This window comes from Haliotis rubra, unplaced genomic scaffold, assembly GCF_003918875.1.
Source record: "Haliotis rubra isolate DU_JTF1 unplaced genomic scaffold, ASM391887v1 Scf912, whole genome shotgun sequence".
Classification (NCBI taxonomy): Eukaryota; Metazoa; Mollusca; class Gastropoda; order Lepetellida; family Haliotidae; genus Haliotis; species Haliotis rubra.
The window spans coordinates 263256-285652 of NW_025767649.1; the positions used below are offsets into that span (position 1 = coordinate 263256).

The 22397-nt window shown below is 38.1% G+C and overlaps 2 protein-coding genes across 2 annotated transcripts; both read left to right on the forward strand.

Moving 5' to 3' along the window:
- The first annotated feature begins 8082 nt into the window (after positions 1–8082).
- LOC124264187 lies at positions 8083–14208 on the forward strand. Its single transcript, XM_046698928.1, has 6 exons — positions 8083–8211; positions 9323–9352; positions 9628–9771; positions 11024–11194; positions 12790–13016; positions 14176–14208. Exons 1-6 carry the CDS (start codon positions 8163–8165, stop codon positions 14206–14208), a joined length of 654 nt encoding a protein of 217 aa, XP_046554884.1. The 5' UTR covers positions 8083–8162.
- Positions 14209–15785: 1577 nt separating this feature from the next.
- LOC124264202 lies at positions 15786–17730 on the forward strand. Its single transcript, XM_046698940.1, has 2 exons — positions 15786–16788; positions 17213–17730. Exons 1-2 carry the CDS (start codon positions 15795–15797, stop codon positions 17236–17238), a joined length of 1020 nt encoding a protein of 339 aa, XP_046554896.1. The 5' UTR covers positions 15786–15794; the 3' UTR covers positions 17239–17730.
- Positions 17731–22397: the final 4667 nt, after the last annotated feature.

Sequence of the window (22397 nt, forward strand, 5' to 3'; positions counted from 1 at the left end):
CCTTTTATGTAGGATTGAGGTGTCATGCCTAATTATATATTTTAAGAGTGAGTGTTTGTTCTTATTCAGTGGTTCTTATTCAGAGGCGACTAACAGGATTGTGATCGGTCTCAGTGACTTTGTTGATGTATGTCATCGTATCTCAGTTGCTCATGAAGCCAATCATTAGATTATCTGGTTCAGACCCGAAAATCATATAGGCGGGAAAAATTGCTTGTGCCACATCACAACAAACGAAAAAAACATCCAAACATTTATTTCAGGGACAGGTTTCTGAGACCTTGTTAGACATTCAACCCAAATATACGTTTTACCATATAGGACATTTTTTTCGGTTGTTCATAAACCTTTTTTGCTTATTTTGATGTTTCAGTTTTACCCATAGTTGTCAGTGTCTAATGGGTTTGGTTTTTTAATAGTTTTTGTGGTCTGTAATCATCAGATTAAAAACAAACTGTGCTATAAGGTTTTCACATTATGCAAATGTATGTATGCATATATCAGTGATTTAAAATGCCCCTTGTTTCTATGGCGATACATGGTAACCAAGGGTGATTGTACCACAGATGTTTACCACAGATGTTCATTTCATAAGACCTACTGTATCAGTGGTGACGGACAGAAATACACAATCATATCACAATTTAATGTTGCTGTGAATAGCTGCAAAATTGCTGATACGGCTTAAAGCAACATTCACTCACTCACTCATTCGTAGTTTAATGGCCTGGGTAGTTTGGCTTTGTAACCTAATTGTCAGCATGATGTCATACTCTAATTGTCAGCATGATGTCATACTCTAATTGTAAGCATGATGTCATGCTCTAATTGTCAGCATGATGTCATACTCTAATTGTCAGCATGATGTCATACTCTAATTGTCAGCATGATGTCATACTCTAATTGTAAGCATGATGTCATGCTCTAATTGTCAGCATGATGTCATACTCTAATTGTCAGCATGACGTCATACTCTAATTGTCAGCATGATGTCATACTCTAATTGTCAGCATGATGTCATACTCTAATTGTCAGCATGATGTCATACTCTAATTGTCAGCATGATGCATATGATGTCAGCATGATGTCTACTCTTGTTGCTGGCATCATGCTCTAATTGTCAGCAGGATGTCATACTCTAATTGTCAGCATGACGTCATACTCTAATTGTTGCTCATCATCTCAATCACTCTCACCATATTTACATGCTGCCTTCTCTGAAATATTGCAGCATTATACAGCAGAATAATCTTGCAATACTGGTATCTAAATGGTTCTGTATGGTTCATTGAAAATATTTGAAGATTATGGCTTATGTTCAAAGATAGGAGGTGGGCTTGACCAGTGGTTAAAGTATTCACTTGTCAAGCTTAGACCTGGGTTTGATCCCCCTCAATGTACAAACCCATTCTGGCATCCCCTGCAATGATACTGCAATATTTATAAAAGAAGTGTCAAACAATTCTCACTAACTTAAAACATTTGAGAGAATGTAGATTCTTGCTGAAAGATGTATTTCATGATCGAGTTATGGATGCAGTGTTTGATTTTGTTAACGAGATAGGATGTGGAAGAATTTATACGTTATTTATAATTGTGAATTTATAATCTGCCTTTTCCATGTAGAAAGTACATGCTGAACACATAATCTTATCATTATTACCAGGATAACCTAAGCTGCCTGTAAAGGCAGGAAGGTTAATAGTCACATGACTTATCCCACCCCAGTTCTCATTTTCTGCTGATTGAAAAGAGGCAATTATGAACAAACTCGTCTAAGGTGAGACCACATGTATAACATGTGCTTTGTTGTGAGGACTGAAGTGATAGAAACTCTCAGGAGTCAAGCTGCCAAACATGTCACCCATCCAATAGGGGTGGGTATTGCAGGGAATTTTCATATTGCGATACGAAAGCATGTATTGCCATATGTATTGCAATATATTGCAAGAAGGTTTTTTAAACAAAAAACTACTTATAGTCGAGTTAATACTTGATTTATAAAGCAAAAACACAATAAAATCACAATGCTTGCTTAGGCTTTAATATCAACTTTTAATTATGGCAAAATAAAAATGTAAATAATGTTTGGCACAAATGAAACAAGGAAAGGAACAATTTAAAAACGGAAATATCCGAAGATTTCTGAGTGTTACGAAGGTTTCCGATTGCATGTCAAAATACCGGTTTTCGATCAGCGTATCGCAATACGTATCGTTTTCATGTCTGAACCGGTAAATACCGGTAAACCGGTTATATTGCGCAGCCCTACCATCCAATGAGTCTCCTCACCCAACGTTGCTCTACTTCAACTGATTTGTGACCTGAGCTCTACGCACAGGACCATGTGTTATTTTAACCTTCACTCAATATTTCTGAACTGGTTTTGGAAGAATTTTGTTATATGGGTATATTTAACATAATTTATTGTGCTGGTCACATGATATTTATTATTATTACTCATGTTATTCACGTAATTATACTGTTGAAATATGCCAAACGTCATTCCATTGTTGCCATTTTTTTATCTCACTCAATCTTTGTTTATTCAGTTAAATTATTAAAACATAATCACACACGTGTACATTTTGTTGTTTGTTTTAATGGCACTTCTGTATACTAACACAGATGGGATACTGAAGTTGGTTGTCTCCCTTCACTGTGTCAGGATCACTGTGTTCATGGCTTTGAATCGTAGATTACTCATGAAAAGTGTACTGGTTAATAATGAAGAGCACACAGCTGATACAGATGATAAGAAACACTGCTGAAAACAAACCTATCAACTCACTCACTTATACGTGGATTTACCTCATGATCCTGGCCTGTAGAAGTTAAAACAAACCTATCAACTCACTCACTTATACGTGGATTTACCTCATGATCCTGGCCTGTAGAAGTTAAAACAAACCTATCAACTCACTCACTTATACATGGATTTACCTCATGATCCTGGCCTGTAGAAGTTAAAACAAACCTATCAACTCACTCACTTATACATGGATTTACCTCATGATCCTGGCCTGTAGAAGTTAAAACAAACCTATCAACTCACTCACTTATACGTGGATTTACCTCATGATCCTGGCCTGTAGAAGTTAAAACAAACCTATCAACTCACTCACTTATACGTGGATTTACCTCATGATCCTGGCCTGTAGAAGTTAAAACAAACCTATCAACTCACTCACTTATACGTGGATTTACCTCATGATCCTGGCCTGTAGAAGTTAAAACAAACCTATCAACTCACTCACTTATACCTCATGATCCTGGCCTGGAATAAAACAAACCTTCAACCTCACTTATACATGGATTTACCTCATGATCCTGGCCTGTAGAAGTTAAAACAAACCTATCAACTCACTCACTTATACGTGGATTTACCTCATGATCCTGGCCTGTAGAAGTTAAAACAAACCTATCAACTCACTCACTTATACGTGGATTTACCTCATGATCCTGGCCTGTAGAAGTTAAAACAAACCTATCAACTCACTCACTTATACGTGGATTTACCTCATGATCCTGGCCTGTAGAAGTTAAAACAAACCTATCAACTCAACTTATCACCTCATGATCTGGCCTGTAGAAGTTAAAACAAACCTATCAACTCACTATACATGGATTTACCTCATGATCCTGGCCTGTAGAAGTTAAAACAAACCTATCAACTCACTCACTTATACATGGATTTACCTCTCATGATCCTGGCCTGTAGAAGTTAAAACAAGCCTATCAACTCACTCACTTATACGTGGATTTACCTCATGATCCTGGCCTGTAGAAGTTCAAAATACAATGATCCCTATCAACTCACTCACTTCACTTATACGTGGATTTACCTCATGATCCTGGCCTGTAGAAGTTAAAACAAGCCTATCAACCTCACTCACTTAACGTGGATTTTAATGATCCTGGCCTTAGAAGTTAAAGCACTTATACATGGCATTACCTCATGATCCTGGCCTGTAGAAGTTAAAACAAACCAAACCAAAATTGTGCAAAATGACTTGCTTGTTCATAAATTACCATAGTGCCACTGCTTGTAACAACCGTACACACACGCCACACACACACAACCACACACGTCACACACCAACCCACACAATCACGTCACAGACACACACCACGCACACGTCACACACACCAACCCACACAATCACGTCACAGACACACACCACACACACGTCACACACACCAACCCACACAATCACGTCACATACACACACCACACACACACGTCACACACACAACCACACACCAACCAACACAATCACGTTTCAGACACACACGTCACACACTAACCCTTCACACACCAACCACAACCCACACAATCACGTCACAGACACACACCACACACACACACAACAACACGTCACACACCAACCCACACAATCACGTCACAGACACACACCACACACACACAACCACACACCAACCCTTCACACACCAACCCACACCATCACGTCACAGACACACACCAAACAATCACGTCACACACAGCAACCCACACAATCGAGTCGCAGACACACCACATACACGTCACACACACGCACCAACCCGTCACACACCAACCTACACAATCACGTCACAGACACACACCACACACACACGTCACACACCACACACACAATCACGTCACAGACACACGTCACACACACACCAACCCACACAATCTCGTCACAGACACACACCACACACACAATCACGTCACAGACACACCACACACACCAACCCTTCACACACCAACCCACACAATCGCGGACACACCACATACACGTCACACACACCAACCCTTCACACATCAACCCACACAATCACGTCAGACACACACCACACACGTCACACACACACCAACCCTCCACACGTCACACACACCACCACCCACCACACACACACACACACACACGTCACACCACATCTGGGTTTTTTAAGGGGATGGGGGTTCGTTGGTGTGTTTGTTTTCTTATTGATTTTCCCATTTAATTCAGGTGTGGACACGAATATCTATATACTATAGAATATCTGTATATGTTGACTTTGGTCTCATCATGGTCTATAAAAATGTCAGGATATGTTTTAGCAATATTTTCGCTATCTGGTCTGTTTGCATACAATGCAAACTGGTTGGGTTTCTTCCCCTCTTGAAAACATCATTCATCTGATGAAGGAGCAAGAATTAGCTCTGTAAAATCGTGATTTAGAATAAAAAGTTGTTATTCAGAAAACGTGTCATTAATTCACATACTGAATCGGCTAAAATATAAATTTAGATAATGTTTTTGTAGGTCAGTATCTTTACGTCAGAGAAGGTATTCTCTTCTTCAGACTGGGGCGGTGGGGTAGCCTAGTGGTTAAAGCGTTCGCCCCCGAAGACCCGAGTTCAATTCCAACGTTGTGTACAATGTGTGAAGCCTATTTCTGGTGTCCCCGCGTGATATTGCGGGGATTTTGCTTAAAGCGACTTAAAACCTATATACTCACTCACTGTTTCAGACTACATGGAACCAGGCACTATGATTAGTTTGATTTATTATTTATTCATAAATGAGGTTTCTCCCTGATTTTGTTTGCATGCTTGTCAGCATTACACATGAGCTCGTTGGTTTTAGGAACGTCTACAATCTGTATCATTTCACGTTTTCCACGAACATAAAACTGACTCGCCGAACTGATATAGAACTGAAATACTGTTCAAAATACTGTTAACCAAACTCACTCATTCAATCAAGTTTACTCGTACCTGTTTGAAAATGCCTGTCCTCGAAGATTAAATATTGTAAAATAAATTGAAAATAATAATTAAAGTACATTAATAATTTCCCGTGGTTTAATGTTGAATGGGATAGCCTTGTGGTTAAAGCGTTTGCTCGTCACGCCGAAGACCCGGGTTCGATTCCCATGCAACATGGGTACAATGTGTGAAGCCCATGTCTGGTGTCCCCCGCCCCCGCCGTGATATTAATTGCTGGAATATTGCTAAAAGCGGCGTAAAGTTAAACTCAATCATTCAATGTTAAACTTGGTCGTCACAATCCAGAAGAAATTGAGTGTGGGTGAGTTTAGATTTACGCCACTTTTAGCAATATTCTGGCAATATCATGGCAGGTACAACAAAAATGGGCTCCCCGCATTGTACCCATGTCGAACCGGGTCTTCGGCGTGACGAGCGAACTCTCTAACCACCGGGCTACGTACCCTACCGCCCTCAGGAGATATAGAGTTTGCCTTATAAAGTTTCAACAGAAATATATCCGGCTGTTTCCCATTCAGACAGTGAACACTATAACAAAACGTAACTGGGCCAGAAGTGACATCGTTCTGGTTTGTACCGTCGGTACTGGCACAATGTACGACAGTATTGAGCCAGTACTAGACCAATGCTTGTTTTCCGTTAGTGGCCCGTTACAAGCAAAACTGTACTGGACCACATATGGGTGCTTGTACCGTTAATACTGCACCGCAATACTGTAGCGGCCCAGTACTGGCCCAGTACAGACAGCTGTGCTTCCTGTCTGGTGAATTGTGGGGGATTATCTCAGGACCATGTTGTCTGCTCATGAGATGTGGCCAAAAGGTAGAGTGTGACATTTTCCACTTTTCTGAATGTAAATTGACTTATAAATGTGACATGAAAACGTAACAGTTTTTGTTGTATATCACTTATAGAGACTACTTTTTTCAACGAAGGTCAAGTGTTGAGCTAAATTTTGAACATTAACATGCAATATGAATTTCGCTGGAAGAAGGGTATTTTGAAACATTCAGTATGTATGTCATGTTGTTAGATCATGGAAAACCTGTTGACATGAATCATTCAAGAACAGAAATTCAATATATGGCTTAGATTATACTATTGTTTGATAACCATGTCATGCTGGACGAAACGTCTAAAGATTGAATAGTAAATTAAAATTTGAAAATACTTCAAAAAGAGACAGTATCGGGTGAATTGAAATTTGAAACTTCTGTTGAACAAGCTCATCCAGAAGGACATGCAATGAACTCTGAATCAATGAAACAGTGACGCATCATGTTTTCATCTTGTTTCATGAATTAAAACCATATGGATAAACTTGTGTTTTCTTGTTTTTGTTTTTTTTTCTTGTTCAGAGTTTGTTTTGGTATCAGCCTGTTTTAAATAGTAGAAACTGTATCAAACTGTGCCGGCAAAACTGTGAAGGGCCAGTTTGCAACCGTTACGGCTGTGTACTGGGCCATACTACTTTGCCTGTACTGGTCGAGGACAGTTCAACGCCAATGTGCAAATTAGTACAGGCCCAGTTCCGGTATACCTTAAATGGGCCTGATTTTCTTATTTTTCTGGCCCAGTTACATGATGGTCATAGGCGGATCCAGGAATTTTGAAAGTGTGTGTGTGTGTGTGTGTTTGTTTCAGTGGGTTCGAACCCCGCATTGGCTCCGCCAACGCAAAAAACATATCGTCAATGGGATCCTAAGTCATTTTCAAGGGGGAGGGGGGTTCCGAACCGCCTGAAATCACCCACCCCACCCCCACCCCTCTGGATCCGCCAATGATGTTAGCTGGGTTATAATTTGACTCTGTAATAAAAATGTAATCAATAGACACGTTGGAAAATATGACAATATTTCTATTAAACTGTATTCAGGTTGTTACATATCATTTCAATGTTTATGACAGGATAATGATATTTATTACAGTAACTTCGCAAAATTATTTTCGGTTCCCAGATTTTTGGCTTTAGAGCTAAATCTCGAACTTTTGTTCTGTCAGTTCTTCGAGAAGGTTGATCGAGTCTAACGAGACAATTTCCAACATTTTCTTTCTTGTGGCAATAGCTTTGGTACTGACCAAATTAGTGCAAAGCCAAGAACAGAAAGAACGTGGGCAAATAAATGTCTTCATCGTGACCGGATAATGTGATAATTGTGACAATATTTAGTCTAGTAGCTTAGCTATATAAGAATGCTGAAATGACATTGACCTAAGACATTAAAAGGGAGGTAAGTCTCAAAGGGGCCTCTCATGTCACGTGATCGAAACGCGGCGTTCTCATTGGTGTATAATGCTATGACCTCTCACTGTGTAAGGTCAAGTCGTTACTGCGGGAGCAACGCTGCTTTTGGGCAGACGTACATTTTCAATAGGATCGCTAGAATTTGGACCAGTCGCTAATATGCCGAAGAAGAAACGTAAAAAGCTTTGTCTACCAGTTTGCTGTAGCGGTAAGTATTTAATGGGGACAAAACGGTATGTAATTTCATGACATGGAGATAAATATGATAGTTTTACGAGTTAGTGATGGCTGCTCTTTGAATGCAGTACGAAGGCCTTGGTGGAACCTCATCTTTTTCACTCAAAGACAGATATGTAACATTCGTTATAGAATATGATGTTGAATACGCGAACTCTTGGGACTGATAGGCGTAATTAGCATAAGAAAATGTGATATGTCATAAGAATGCAGATAAACAACGCAATTTTACTGATAAAAACGGGCCTCTTGCACAGTAGATAATATTTACTGGACCAGCAGTTCGAACACCATAAATCTGTTTCCACTAGTAAAATATTGTCCTGCTTGTAGTATTTGTGTTGTAGTCAAACGATATGAATTCGAATATTCATTCAAAGATGAACGAAGTCCACCAAAATGTCACCTCTTTATCAAGTCGTTCAAACGATTATGTCTGTCGGCTTTCTGTATTTCAGACATTTAGCCGACTATCTGAATCACCAGATTACAAAAGCACAGGAACTTAAATTGAGTAACTTGAAGTGACGCAGGCTATTGCAGTAGACTCTCATTCTATATCTCAAACAGCATCTTGACAACATTGTTGGAGGGAGCTATGGTCAGGGAAATTTGGCAAATTAACATTTTTAGGTACTTTGCATTAGTGAGGTAAACAAACAACACTTATGTTGTCTGCTAATGTTTGATTAATAAATAATGATATTAATTATCCATTTTATTTTATGAAATAGGTAATGTATCACATTATGATGTTGAATATTGCTGAAGTTGTGCATACTATTTCCTGTTTTCCATCTCCAGCAGACATGAAATAATAAAAGAAGCTTTATTATCACAATACTTCCAGCCACTTAAGAAATTTATGCTCTGATCAGTGATGTGATAAAACAACACATTTACATTTGTTTTTGTTGTCTTTTTTGCCCCATCTGGATGCTCTCTGTCTCAATGCTGGTTGAAGTTGAAGATGAGAAAGGCATAAAAAAAACATGGATGCCCCAAGTGTAAAACTATGCCACATTAAAATGGTCATTACTCCATGCATTTGTTCATTCATATTGTCCATCATATTTTTCCAGGAGCAGTTTCTCCTCTTGGTGACTTTAATGGTAAGTCGACTCATTTTTCTGGGTAAAATATTGTTATTTAGAGGAGGCAGTTAAACAGATTGGTTGGTAAGGTCTTGTGCCTTTATTGCTTGTATATCTTGGGGCTTCAACTGAATGGTTATTGCAAATAAGATCAGTGGTTTATCTGTTGTGTCATAATACAACTAGAATGTCTTGCTTTCATCAGCACTAACTCTAAAAATCTTCCTAAACTTGATATTGTATGAGTAGAGGTTGGTGTTGCTTTGAATTCTGTCTTCTGTTTACCCACACAGCACAACCAACCAACCAACCTGATGATCTCCAAACAAGGGAGGTAACTGAAGTTAAATTAGGGAACTCAGAGGATCAGCCAGCCTGTCCCAGATCTCCAAACGTATCATTTTCTGGACTAGATGTTTCTGCTTTAGATCAGATTGGTAAGTAATACACATAGTTTATCTCCATTTATGTTATTTCTTCCAGTCATGGTCCTGAGAAGATCAGGGTGTCATTGCACAAGGTTGTATCCTACAATGGCAACCAGGTCATCAGTGCCTCATGCTTGTCTGAAATGGGGATTGAATGGTTTGATTGTGTGACATGACTCATTGGATATGTCATTGTACCCTTATGGTTTACTTTCATGGTCAGCTACTGGTTCGGTCTGGGGTTTAATGCTGTCATTTATACTTGGCCAAGCCAGTAGGGCATACAATATTTCCATTAGAATTATGTTTTCAAGAAGGAAACCCTGTTACTGGGATTGCACATTATCCTTGCCAAACCACATGAAGCCTCATAAAATCATTGTCTGTGAGTTGGCTGATAATGGTGCTGAGGTCAGGATTTCCTCCAGGTGTTAAAATAATGACATGAAGCAATGCCCTTTGAAAAGTGATATGTTACAGCCTCTGCATTGACAAAGTGGTCAGTCTCATTGATTGTTGAATGTGTTTCAATGGACTTTATTGGTGTAGAGGGTAGTTGCTCACAGAATGCATCACTTGTTTGTCTGGCCCACACATTATTATATACATGTTGTCATCATGCTGGAATATTGCTGAGCTTAGCATTAGAAACCAAGCAAACCAACCAGACCTGGACAAGTCTTCACTGAATGATTGTTTGTTTGTTTGTTTGTTTACTCAAACAATCAGCAATATTGCTGCTATATGGTGGTGGTCTGCAAATAATCGAGTCTGGAAAACAATCCAGTAAAATGAGCATGGATCTATGCTGTTTCGACATGTGTCAACCAAGTCAGTGAGCCTGATGACCCGATCCCCTTACTGGTCTCTTACAACATGTATGGGCAGGGGTGGAAATAACTTTAAAATTGCTAGTGTACTCCGGTACAGTGACAGATGTAAAATCACTTGCCCTGATCATTTTTCCACTGTACAGGACGTTTTCTTGTTGATTTTTTAAATAAACAACATTATTAACATTGGAAAGTCAACTGGACACCGGTACAGCGTGATATACAAATTTACTTGCCCAACAGATAAAAACACTGGTCTCGGATATCGGGCAATGGGTTATTTTCACCCCTGATGTTGTTGGTAAAGACCAATTCTTACCCAGATCTTCATGAGCTCCTTCACTGAATGACAGTTCTGGAGTTCTGACTTTGAAACAACATTCACTTACAAACAAACATATGAATACCATCCATTATTTACTCCACAGCCATAGACAGTGAAGATCAAGAAAAAGACCACCATCTTTCACTGCCTGAACTTGGAGGGTCAAGCTCTGAAACTGCTGATGAAGGACAGGACACAAAGCTGACATCTGCATCAGCAGAGTTGGACAACAGTGAGACTCCCAGCAGACATGCACAGTCTCAGCTGTCCACAGGTAATTTCTAGACTTTGTCAGTTGACTGACTGACTCAGTTTGGTTTTATGCCGTTTTTAGCAATATTCCAGCAACATCACGGCAGGGAACACCAGAAATGGGCTTCACACGTTGTACCCATGTGGGGATTCGAACCCGGGTCTTCGGCGTGACGAGCCAACGCTTTAACCATTAGGCTACCCCACCGCCCCTTGTCAGATGAAATTATTTTAAAACAGTCATTATGTGTTGCTCTTGTTACTTGAACAGAGACTTTTCAGGACTTGATTTAAGCATTTAGAACTTGCACTGGTGCAACCTGAAACTGCAAAATGCAACCTCATATTTAAAACCAACTCAGATGATTACGTGGACAGTGACTGATGACTGCAATTGTTCATGTCATGAAATATTTCGAAGTAAGATAAAATGATCTCATCAGACTCAGAACAATCTTGTTGTAACAATGTTATGAATCATCAAAAAATACCAAAACTCAAGCATTATAAATAATTTGAATTGAGCATTAGGTGCAACCTTTTTTTCTGATGCAACAAGGTTATTACCTAAGGTTGTGCTGGTTGCAAGTAGGTTTCAATTCCTTAAATCGAGCCCTACTACTAGAATGATGGTTTAATTCCCATGGTCCCTGAAGATGGCCTACTTTGGTTCCTCTCTATTTCTACGAATGCTTCAAATACAAATTTGTGATGTTACCAGCCATTTCAGTGTCTTTGAATGGCAGGGTTTCAGGAAATGTTGGCGTATTACTCTTGTTTAGTCAAGATGTGCCTGAAATATATCTGTCATGACTGACAATTTCAACTGAGCCACCTAATAACATTTCTGTTGGAGTGAGTTGAGTTTTGCCCCACTTATAGCAATATTCCAGCAATATCACGGTTGGGAACAGCAGAAATGGGCTTCACACATTGTACCCATGTGGGGAATTGAACCCAGGGCTTTGGCGTGAAGAGTGAATGCTTTAACCACTAAGCTACCCCACCCCACCCTCATTGTTAGAGAAATGTACAATGATGAATAATTCCCAATGTGTGCCTGTTGATCCTTGAAAAATATACTGACTTCATCGTTTACAAATTGCTGGCTTGAAACAATATTTCCAGTAACAGGGCTCGATTTAGTGCTTTGTTACTTGCACTGGTGCAACCCAATATTACAAAATACAACCTAACTATGAGTCTATCTTGCACAAGGTGTAAGTGAATTGTTGAGAAATAAATCAACAATAAATCTAACATATGCATAAATATGCCAGCCCATGTTTCTTCTAAACTTTGAATAGCTATGGCAATGAAACATTGCTATTCATAAACATGTCTCGGCTATGACAGCTCTAAATGTAAACAGGGATCAGCTGTGTCTGAGTGTTGCTATGGTTTCATGGGTACTACATCACTGATTAAGGTTTATGTGCACTGAAACATTTAAACACACTACGTTGCAACTGGAATTTGGCTGGTGCAACTAGGTCTTTATCTTAGGTTGCACCTGGTGCAAGTAGGTTAACATCTCTTAAATCAAGCCCTGAGTAAAGAAGATGGCTTCCTTTCTATATGATTTTAACCAGTTATTACCACTTTGTTTTTCTTCAGGATTACCACCTGTCAATGAGGTCGAGAGGATGCCACTTGATTCTGATCTTGATGTCTCAGCTGCAACAGCACCTCACCCTCCCCCAGCACCTCACCCTCCTGCCTCAAGGTCGTCTGAATCTGACTTCACCGACCAGGACCGTCCTGCATCATCAGCCAGTGACAGCTCATCAGAAGCAAAGACTCACAAAAGTACTGGCTACAACCTGACATCAGGACTGAAAGAGGTAAGTGTTGAGCCATTAAATTCTTTTTAACATGTGATACCCAGTGATGTTTCTAAGGCAGAATAACTCCACAGTGACTAATATAAATTGAAAGTTGACCCTGGATTGGATGGTCAGGCTTGGAAACTTGGTTGATTTTGTGTCATTAAACCTTTGAAGCATGGATCTGTCATTTGATTGTGTTCTCCAGACTTGGATTTCTAAGCATGTGAGTGATTGAGTGAATGAATGTCTAGGTTTTCAGATTTTGTCCCTTGAAGTCTGACCCTACAAGCTAACTAACATGGAAATTTGGTTGCCAAGCGCTCAGTCTGCAACCTGAGACAATATTCTGAGCTCTGACTTGTATTGTTCTTTTCGGTCTTGTAAGCTCGGCTATTAACAGTCCACAGTAAACGGTAAATTCTTTTGAAAATTATGCATAGAGCCAATTACAACTGCATAGTCTTAAAACATTTTGGCACATACTGAGATCTAGCATTTGTCTGATTGAATGACATCATTCCCTTTTGAAGTGGACGCCTGCTTGTGAATGTTTTTAAAACATTTATTTGTTTGGTGAGAACTTGGTTACTGAAATAGATAGCTATATCATATTATACCTCTCACTCAGTAAAGCTGACGTGTAGTTTGATAGGTCAGTATCTGCTTTATCTGATGGTCTTCAAACTGATCAGATTATCATTTACATACTCCTTGATATTACATCTGACATTTCTTTGAAAATTTAGATAAGAATGTTGTTTTTTGTAGCCCCAAATTGTGTGTAGTGTGAATCACTGGATCAGTGTTTGATTTGAAAGCAAGAATAGGCAATTGCAGTTTTACCCATCTCTCCTCATCAGAGTCAAATCTATCTCTCACCTCTAATTGTTATACTTCACCGATCATGATTAACCACTTCCACCAGATTTTCAGTCATATATTATGAAGAGTGCCAGTAATAGATATAGGGATATCATATAGTACAGTTGCAAAAAAAAGGGCGATAACGTTTTGTCACAAGCCCCCTGTCTGCCTTAGAGCTAAGTGAAAAAAACACTTAACACATTTTGTCCATGACCTGAGATCCAAGTGTCAAAATGCAGAATGTGCAGCATCTGTATATTAAGTGTAAGGTTGGGAGTACTCTACTAGCATATTATTGTTCTATGCCCAGAGGAACGGACAGGTTTTACCTCAGAGCCTTTAGCTCTACTTGTAGGTCTATTATGGTTTTTTTGTGCACAAGTCTCAAGTACATGTAGGTATGAATGTTGAACATTGAGGTTGGGACAAGGATGCTTTTTCTTTGTTTCCTAATATTGATAATGATAATAATAACAACTGATGTACCCATCACAGAAAGAAGTTCAACACCACGTCGTGTGAATAGAGTTCTTGCCATGGCACGTGAGAGCCGCCGTACTGGACTAAAACGGGAACTGTTCCCAAGTCCTCCACCTATGAAGAAGGCTGTGAGAAACCAGTAGAGAAGTCCACAGCAGACACCTCCTGCAGTGAACTGTCCTCAGATGCAGAACTGTACAGACTTCTTGGATTGGAGAAACCAAAAGCTGTCAAATACAAGATAGGTAAGATTAAAGTGTCCATTTACATAGCATGTCAACATGTTTTGACACAATAATGTTCCAAATTCTTCCTGCTGTTTTAGATAATAACTGAATTCCAGAGACTTTTTCTGAACATTTTTCTGTGTGACAAGAACAGCTATCAGTTCCTCCTGGAATCCGCGGCATTAATAAAAAAAAAAATATTCTGCCAAAAGATTCTGCAGTTAAATATTGAAAAAAACAACCCAAAAAATTATAAAGAATTTCAAACTTTAATTCTTAAACACAAAGATGTAACTGTTTTAGAGCATCAAAATATTGTTTCGTTTGATAGTCAGTCTTGATTTACCTTTCAAAATAAGTAATTTATGTGCCAGTAAAATGGGAAATTATGCAGGTATTCTGCATGAAAATGCTTTTTCGGACCAGACGTTTGTCTGTATTAAAAGGTAATTTCCATGATTAATTCTGCAACCATGGAATCACCGAATCCAGGAAGGACTGAGCTGTTCATGGCCTATACCGTAACATTAAAATGTACAGATATGGCTAACAAATGTTTTGGCACAGGCTGTATGTAAAGTCAGGACAATGTATGACCAAGCATGACAATTGCTCATACTGGCACCCACTGTTATTTTATTGCAAAGCCTTGATTTTGTACTGACTGTATTATTTCTGTAATATTGCTGACGGGCATAAGACAGCATCGACTTCACTTACTAGTACACAATGCAAAAGTAAACTGTTAGTCTATTTGCATTGTGTATGTCTTAGATCCTGTTGTAATAGCTGACCAGATGTGATTACTTTGTCATTCACAGATGGCATCATTAGCTTGAGGCGAGCTTCTGCCAAAACCGATTTGCCCTCAGTTTTTGTCAACAACTCTGATTCTCTTGTGGATTCACTCACATCAAATTCAGGCAGTTCTACTGATCCTGAGCTCCGTAAACTCCTCGGCATGAGCAAAAGCACTGATGAAGATGATTCAGAACCTTTTGATGCATTTAAGAAAAGGAAGCCACTTCCCCCTGTGAAACGCATGTCAGATGTGGATAGTCCTACTGAAGTTCTGACTGATAATTCTCCCAAGGACACCAAATTTCTGAAAGAAGTCATCAATGGGTCATATAGAGCCAAATCCCCTCTTGCACCAATTCCTACAATGCGTAAAGAGCAAGAAGTTCCTCGTGATGTATCAGAATCACTTTCCTCCAAAAGCATGTCCTCACGTGGAGCCTTCGCTTCTGCAGGTTCAGCTATTTTTCATGAGGAGCAGAACATTCGTTCTTTGAGAACCAACGGGAAACCAGATGTTAAAGTTAGGTCCGTTAAGGCTCTTGATCCAAGGAAATCAAGAGTACCTGATCCAGTAAATACTGATGGATCTAACAGGAAGATGGAATCTCCACCAACACCAAACCCTATGTCATCCTTACGTCCTTCTCCACCTGACTCAAAGGCACCAGAAATAGGGACAAGGTCTCTCTCAAGGTTTCCACACTCAAGGACACCAGGCAATAAGGTGTTGGACAAGAATATTGAAGCCCCAAATCAGCCAGTGGATTCACAGAAATCTGGTTACACCAAATCAGGACTACAGCGTCCAAAAGAGCATCAGTTTATGTCCTTTGGTAAGATGTCCGCTTCAGTCAAACCAGAGGAGACATCAGTGGAATCTGTAATGGTCCCGAATCCTAGATTTGGTCTTGGTCCATCAACAGTACAGGATCATCGGTCCAGCAACAGATCAAGCTTTAGCACATATGCACCATGTCCACCAGTAGGGAAGGTAGCAGACAGACATATGTCATTCAACAGTGTGGCTCCATTGCCTTCAACATCCACCTTAGTGGATAAGCCACCTACAGCAAGAAGACAGACAGGCTATGAGCAGAGTCAGTCACCCAGTGGACCAAAATGCACACCTGAAATGCTCACTAGAAGCAGCACAAAGGCTGGATTGTCACACTTTGTTGGATCCAAGAGAATTATCCCAAGACCACCTAGCACCAGTAGGTTAGAGAGTGTGCACAGCTCTAGTTCAAGCTCCTCTGAGGGCATAGATATCTCTCCTAGACCAGCATGGGACATGTTGAAAGCTGGTTTAAAACCACATGCTGAAGTATCTTCCTCTTCCTCTTTTGAAAACAGAAACACAAGTCTTCCTTTCAAGCCATCCTTATCAAGTTATTCAGCTTACCCCACTTCAACATGTAAGTATTCACTATTTACTGTACTGTTTATAACTGCCATCAAAGCAACACACCACTGATCTGTGAAAATTGTACAAATTCCAGCTATGTATTTTAACACTGTACCATAATCCTGGCTGTGGTAAATCTTTGAGTAAAATCTATTGACAAATGCTGCTTGATTATTAATAAAATGTCTGGCAAGACTAGATGATAATGCTACTCTCAGCAATAGTCCAGCTATGTTGCCGCTACTGTGTTTTGAAATTAGAGGTTGTATAACAGATTTTTAACAGCTGTAAATTTATTTCTTAAAACCTTTGTCAATGGTCAGTATGCTGACACTAAATTGACAAGACAACTGGTGGATTTCATAAATAAATCACTATGCTTGTCCCGGTTAGATGCGATTTCTATGACAACATTTGTTCTGTCTTTTTTTCAGTTTCACACAACAGACAACATCAGTAAGACTAATGGGGACAGGTAAGTATGATGTGCCTTGATCTAAATAGAAAGTCAGAAACATCACTAGGCTTTTTGTGTTTTCATTCTCATTCTTGTCAATTGTGTGTATACCTGAAGCTGTGAATCTGTATCCACCATACATGCTCAGGCTATTGCCTGTTTAACATCAGCACAATTATTAGTAATCACCATCTCCACCTGAGTGTCCATTGACATACTGCCACGGTTGTGTTGACTCTTGAAGTTGGAAAACCTTGAGCACTTACTAGTTTTGAGGGTGGGTAAGCATGCTGATGTTAATGGTGATGTGACTCTTTTGGACAGTTCAATACCTTGGTTGTTTTACATTGGGTAAGTTTTGAATTTATCTTTCCAAGGCAATTCTTTGCTTGTGAGTTTTGGGGCTACAACCTTAATAGAAACTCAAGAAGCAATTTTTGTATAAGTGTCCTTCATCAACTGTCCTATTCCTTCATCACTTCTAAACTGGTATGACCCGTGAAGATCCAGGTTAGAATTGATCTTCAGTAACCCATGCTTGTCTTAAGAGGCGACTGGATGTTTTGTCCAGACTCGATTATTTATAGTCCGCCACTCTATAGCTGGAATATTGCAGTGTGGTGTAAAACTCACTCACTCACTCACTCACTCACATGTCACAGATACCCATCATAAACATATGCTAAGTCTAGTCAGTTGTTCCACTGAAATAATTTGAGAATGTATGGTATAACTATAAGTCAAAATAGGGAATTGCATCAGACATCATTTTTGTCACTGATGCATCAAATTTTCACACCTTTCAGTGTTTGATTGTATTAAAGTCAAAGACATCTGCGTTCACAGTGGAAATGACTGATGCTAACATTAAATTTAACAAACATTTTGTTTGTTACCGGTTAGTTCCCATGAAGCAGAATTGTTAAAACACAGAAGTGAGCTTGGAAGGATTACCTTCACGGCCTGGTGATCTTGAACAAAGGCCATCCTTCGTTTTACAGGCAAAAGGTTGATACGAAAAGTTGAAGTTGTAAAGAAATGAAGTAAGCCTAATCTGATATTTGACATTTCATGACATGATGTATTTGGTGTCACCACAGTTAATCACAAGTTGAAACATATCATATGAAATATATCAAACATTATGCACCAAACATTACAAAGTACAAATATATATTCTGTTATATGTACAACTGAATTATGACATTGTTACTTTGTAACAATATAATTATTTTATCAATATCACTATAAAGTAAAAAAATCGATGGATCAACCATTAAAGATCAAGAAGAAATACTAAAAGAAACCCAAAGCTTTTATAAAAAACTATATAAAAATGAAAACTGCACACAAATTAATCTTGATTATTTGTTAAACAAATACAATATACCAAAACTAAATGAAGACAGTGCTGCAACTTTAGAGGGAGAACTAACATATGAGGAAACCCTAGAAGCATTGAAAAAAATGAAAAATGAAAAAAGTCCCGGACCAGACGGGTTTACAACAGAATTTCTAAAATTCTTCTGGATAGACATGAACAAATTTTTGATAAACTTGTTAAATTATGCATATCAAAACGAAAATCTATCAGTTACCCAGAAACAAGGATTAATTACATGCTTACCAAAAGAAAACAAACCAAAACTATTTTTAAAAACTTGGCGGCCAATTTCTCTTCTTAACACATCATATAAAATTGCATCAGCGGTTATAGCTAATAGAATGAAGAAAGTATTACCACTAATAATAAATGATGATCAAAAAGGCTTTGTACCAGGAAGATATATTGGTGAGATCACAAGGCTGATAAACGATCTAATGGAGTACACAGAATCTTACCAAATACCAGTACTCTTAGTTCTAATAGATTTTGAAAAGGCTTTTGATTCAGTTGACAGAAACTTTATACTAAATGTGTTAAGATTCTTTAATTTGGGACCTAGTTTTCAGAAGTGGATCAGAACTTTCTTTAATGATATGCAATCAAGTGTACTTGTAAATGGATTTGCTAGCACCTTTTTTCCTATAGCCAGAGGTTGTCGCCAAGGAGATCCGGTATCGCCATATATTTTTGTTTTATGCCCAGAAATTTTAGCTATACTTATCAGAAATAATAACAATATAAAAGGTATTAAAAAGGGAAGTATTGAATATGTTCTTGCACAATTTGCTGACGATACCTCTTTATCTTTAGATGGCACTGAGAGTAGTCTATATGCCTTGTTGAACATTTTATCCTTTTTTGCAAGGTTTTCTGGCTTGAAAGTTAATGCTGACAAGACAAGACTGATCTGGATAGGTTCAAAGAAAAGATGTACCGGTAGATATAAACTCTGTAAAGACTGGAACTTAGATTGGACTCAAAGTGACTTCAAGCTACTGGGTATTATGTTTGATGTAGACCTTGACAAAATGGTGAAACTGAACTATGATGATAAGTTCAAAAAGATAGAGAAGGAAATGAAATTATGGTAAATAAGAACACTTACTCCAATCGGTAGAAATGTTGTTTTGAAATCACTACTGCTTGCAAAATTAAACCATTTATTTTCCTCACTTCCATCACCCCCTGATGAAATAATAAATCAATTTCAACAAGCCTGCTTCAAATTTGTATGGAAAAACAAACCGGACAAAATTAAAAGAGACATTTTGGCTATGCCACCTGATTACGGAGGAATTAGTGTCCCACTCATTAAGAATAATATTTATGCACATAAAATAGCATGGATAAAAAAATTATATTCCAGTAACTGCAAATGGAAAGCATTAGTGGATAACTGTATACCTAACTACGGAAGACTTTGGTTAGCTGATCCTGAATATTTGGAAAAACATATAAAACCATACATAAGAAATCCATTTTGGAGAGATGTAATTTCTGCATGGGGATCATATTTACAAAAGCATTATAAGATAATAAGTTCAAATGACATGTTAAACCAATGTATTTGGTTTAATTATATGTTTAGCATAGGTAACGAAACAAATTTTATAAACAATTGGTACAATGCAGGAATACACTTTATATATGATCTAATGAACCCAACCACAAGGGAATTCTATACTTATGAAGAACTACAAAAAATATATCAAGTTAAAACAAATATTTTAAGATACCACAGGATTAAATCTTCCATAATTGCCTGCTTAAAGAGAAGACAAATCATTCTACCTAAAACATTCCCATTCTCACCAATACTACCATTTAATATATCCAAACTTAATCTAAAGGTCAAAGGCACCAAAACCTTCTACCTTTCTTTACTGGACTCCAATTACAATATGAATAAGTCATATGCACATAAAAAGTGGGAAAGAGTCTTTGAAACACAGTATGATAACACAATGCTACGAAACATGTATATGATGGCAAAACGATCCACAAAATGGTTACAGATGAAGATATTGTATGATATTATACCCACAAATATTTTCTTAAATAGGATCGTCCTAAAGGACACACCTTTGTGTACATTCTGTTCAAAGGAACTAGAAACAATTGTCCACCTACTCTGTAATTGTTGTCATGTAAAATAGATTTGGGAGAGTTTGACCAGATGGCTAATGACCGTAACTGAAGGTAACATTGACTTTACACCAGAAAACATCTTACTTGGATTTAAAGGGAAAAACAATAATTCTTTAAATGCAATATGTCTTGTTGTGAAACAGGTAATATACACAAAAAAAAATAAAAGAACAAGTTCCAAGTTTCAAACATGTAGTAAGCGAGGTATCAAAATACTATGAAATTACAAAATATAATGCGTACTCTACATGCAGTGAGTTTTTTTACCTTCTGGTCATCTTTCCACAATCTATTTACAGAAAATACTAGGTCAGAAAACATATAATAAATGTATTTAATTACTATTATTAGTATTGGAATCACCGAGATAAGATATTCAAAGACGTTTATTCATTGTATGAAGGGGATTTGTGAGGGTGTATTGAATATACTTTATATATTGTATATGAATATTTGTATGAATATACTTATGTGAATGCATTCTTCATGTACTATGTCAAATGTGGAAATAAAGATAATAAAAAAAATAAAATAAAATAAATATCACTATAAAGCACCCAGTAGTCACAATTTACACAATTCATATTAAACATATTGCATTACTTCAAGCTAGTTTCATTCCATGAGATACTGTATCTAAGTAGTACAACGCATCAATGTCTCCACGCGCAAGTCTATGTTTCAGTCTATGTTCTTTAGGGGCAGTCTCTGGCTTTTGCATCCCTTGTTTGTCTTGAATCGGGTAAGCTGAATAGTGGGATGATAATGTGACTATTTTCTTGGCAGTTGCAATCCTTGAGTGTTTTTAAGTTGCATAAGCTGAACAGTGTGATGATGATGGGACAGATTTTCTTGGCAGTTAAAACTGTTGGTTGCCATAAAGTTGGATAAAAAGTTAATGATGCAATGATGATGTGACTTTTCTTCTTGGCTGTTGCATCCCTTGATGTCATGAAGTTGGGTAAGCTGTACAGTTGGGTGATGATGGGACAGCTTTTCTTGGCAGTAAGAACTGCTGATTTCTTGAAGCTGGGTAAGCTGAATAATTAGATCATGATGTGACTCATATTCTTGGCAGTGAGAACTGTTGATTTTCTTGAAGTTGGGTAAGTTGAATAGTTTGATGATGATGTCACTTATATTCTTGGCAGTGAGAACTGTTGATTTTCTTGAAGTTGGGTAAGCTGAATGATTCGATGATGATGTCACTTATATTCTTGGCAGTGAGAACTGTTGATTTTCTTGAAGTTGGGTAAGCTGAATAGTTTGATGATGATGTCACTTATATTCTTGGTAGTGAGAACTGTTGATTTTCTTGAAGTTGGGTAAGCTGAATGATTCGATGATGATGTCACTTATATTCTTGGCAGTGAGAACTGTTGATTTTCTTGAAGTTGGGTAAGTTGAATAGTTTGATGATGATGTGACTATATATTCTTGAAGCAGTGAGAACTGTTGATTTTCTTGAAGTTGGGTAAGCTGAATGATAAGCTGATGATGATGTCACTTATATTCTTGGCAGTGAGAACTGTTGATTTTCTTGAAGTGGAGTAAGCTGAATGATTGATGATGATGTCACTTATATTCTTGGCAGTGAGAACTGTTGATTTTCTTGAAGTTGGGTAAG

What these genes read in the sequence shown, in the direction of transcription:
- LOC124264187 (XM_046698928.1), top strand. Translation starts at nt 8,163, where the DNA reads ATGCCGAAGAAGAAACGTAAAAAGCTTTGTCTACCAGTTTGCTGTAGC. An exon ending in TTCTGCTTTAGATCAGATTG is followed by an intron (nt 9,772 to 11,023) that starts GTAAGTAATACA and finishes TTTACTCCACAG; the next exon opens with CCATAGACAGTGAAGATCAA. An exon ending in ACAGTCTCAGCTGTCCACAG is followed by an intron (nt 11,195 to 12,789) that starts GTAATTTCTAGA and finishes GTTTTTCTTCAG; the next exon opens with GATTACCACCTGTCAATGAG.
- LOC124264202 (XM_046698940.1), top strand. Translation starts at nt 15,795, where the DNA reads ATGTCCTCACGTGGAGCCTTCGCTTCTGCAGGTTCAGCTATTTTTCAT. An exon ending in AGCTTACCCCACTTCAACAT is followed by an intron (nt 16,789 to 17,212) that starts GTAAGTATTCAC and finishes TCTTTTTTTCAG; the next exon opens with TTTCACACAACAGACAACAT.